General features: G+C 40.3%; 1 protein-coding gene across 1 annotated transcript in view; it reads left to right on the top strand.

Moving 5' to 3' along the window:
• Positions 1-360: 360 nt before the first annotated feature.
• Positions 361-1,664, top strand: part of LOC106466476 — a 3,814-nt gene continuing 2,510 nt past the window's right edge. Inside the window, exon 1 of the mRNA XM_013926769.2 lies at positions 361-917. Coding sequence (XP_013782223.1) covers positions 361-917 — 557 coding nt within the window. The remainder of the gene's footprint in view (positions 918-1,664) is intronic.

Below are 1,664 nucleotides of genomic sequence, written 5' to 3'. Positions count from 1 at the left end.
TATTTTTTAAATGTAATTGTGTAACTTGTACATATGTCACACCTTAATATCTCATAAGGTCAGCCTATCCGAAATGTACACGTAGTGGGTTCACTGTATGCATACGCATATAAATGTACACGTAGTGGGTTCACTGTATGCATACATATAGTGGATGGATATTTGGGTGAACACTGACACAGAAAGTTTGTTCTAAGTGCATCTTTGGAGATTTTATGCAGTTTGAATCGATTTCAGACTAATTGTGAACATTAGATTGCTCACTGTTATTTGTACGAGACAAATTATTTGACAAATTTGGTTTCTATAGAAGAAATGTTTATTATAATTTTCTTCATTTTTCATCCAGAGTAAACCAGTATGAAGATAATCATCATTCTGGCAACAATCCTTGCTTCACTTACAGTACTCGCTGAAGACCAACCTCCAGAACAAATAGATGATGATGTTGAGATTATCACTGAAGACGATGATGAGGATGAAAACCAGTACTTGAATGGGATAGAGCACCTCAATCCCAAATCTTCCCGTGAAAGTCGGTTGCTCCCTGTCTTCCTTGACGCGTATAGCCGTCAAGTTCCTCCTTCAGTATCTTTCCTACAGACTTCTGGTATTGTAAGTGTAGCTCTTCTAGGCCTTGGGACGATGGCCCTTCTGTACCCAGTTCTGGCATCGTTGGGAGATAAAGATTTGGAGAAGTTGAACGAAATAGATCTCCGCGATGCTGGCGGATTTGTTAGCAAGAGCTTGACGGGAATGTCGGAAAAGGTGATGACGTACGTGGAAGATACTTTGGAGGGATTCCCTAGTCTTCCTCAACTCGATGCACAAGAATGTATGAAACGTACCGTTTGTGAAGCACATAACAAACCTAAACAATATGGCGTGCTTGGACTTTTGGTACAACTTTTCTTTCCGTAAGTATTTCTGACGTTTATAAATATTTTGTATTTTCGTTGTTAAACACAACGCTACATAATGGGCTACCTCTGCTGTGCCCACCACGGGTATCGAAACCTGGTTTTTAGCATTATAAGTCTTCAAACTTACTGCTGAGCCATTAACTGATTGGGGGGGGGGGCAAATGTTTTGTAACACTTTACTGCTAAAGTTAAAACTTAACGTTGTTACATTTTCTCTTTTATAGAATGCTTCATTAACGAATAACATACTTTTAAAATACACGTACGACCCTCTCGGGTTTCTGTATTAAAACAGCCTGGTATAGCCGCTCGCCTGACCTGCCTTAAATCTGATCTTAAGGTGATTCTGAAATGCCGACATCACGAGTGTTTTGTAAGTTATCGACCTTTGTACTCATTCGCTGCTGGGGCCGTGAAACGTGGGGGGGGGGGGGCTCTTTTGTCTTGCACTAGTGACTCTGAAATTTCGGCTATTTGGATAAGAAGCACCAACACTGTTTTTTTCTCGTCCATCGCTGGGTCAGCAATAAGTTTATGTACTTACAATACTAAAATCCGTGGTGGGCAGAGCGCAGATAGCCCATTATGTTGCTTTGTCCTACATCAGAACAAACAAACTCTTTTAAATTATCTATACTATTCTTCTTCTTGTCTGTATATATGACCGTTAGGCTTTCTGACTCGGAACCTGCTGCATAAGCATGTGTAGTTAGAATGTTTCCTCAAGAAAAACCGCGCATG

This window comes from Limulus polyphemus, unplaced genomic scaffold (genome assembly GCF_000517525.1).
Source record: "Limulus polyphemus unplaced genomic scaffold, Limulus_polyphemus-2.1.2 Scaffold2271, whole genome shotgun sequence".
NCBI classification, from domain to species: Eukaryota; Metazoa; Arthropoda; class Merostomata; order Xiphosura; family Limulidae; genus Limulus; species Limulus polyphemus.
The sequence above is the reverse complement of the archived record's forward strand: the minus strand, read 5'-3'. Positions and strand labels throughout refer to the sequence as shown.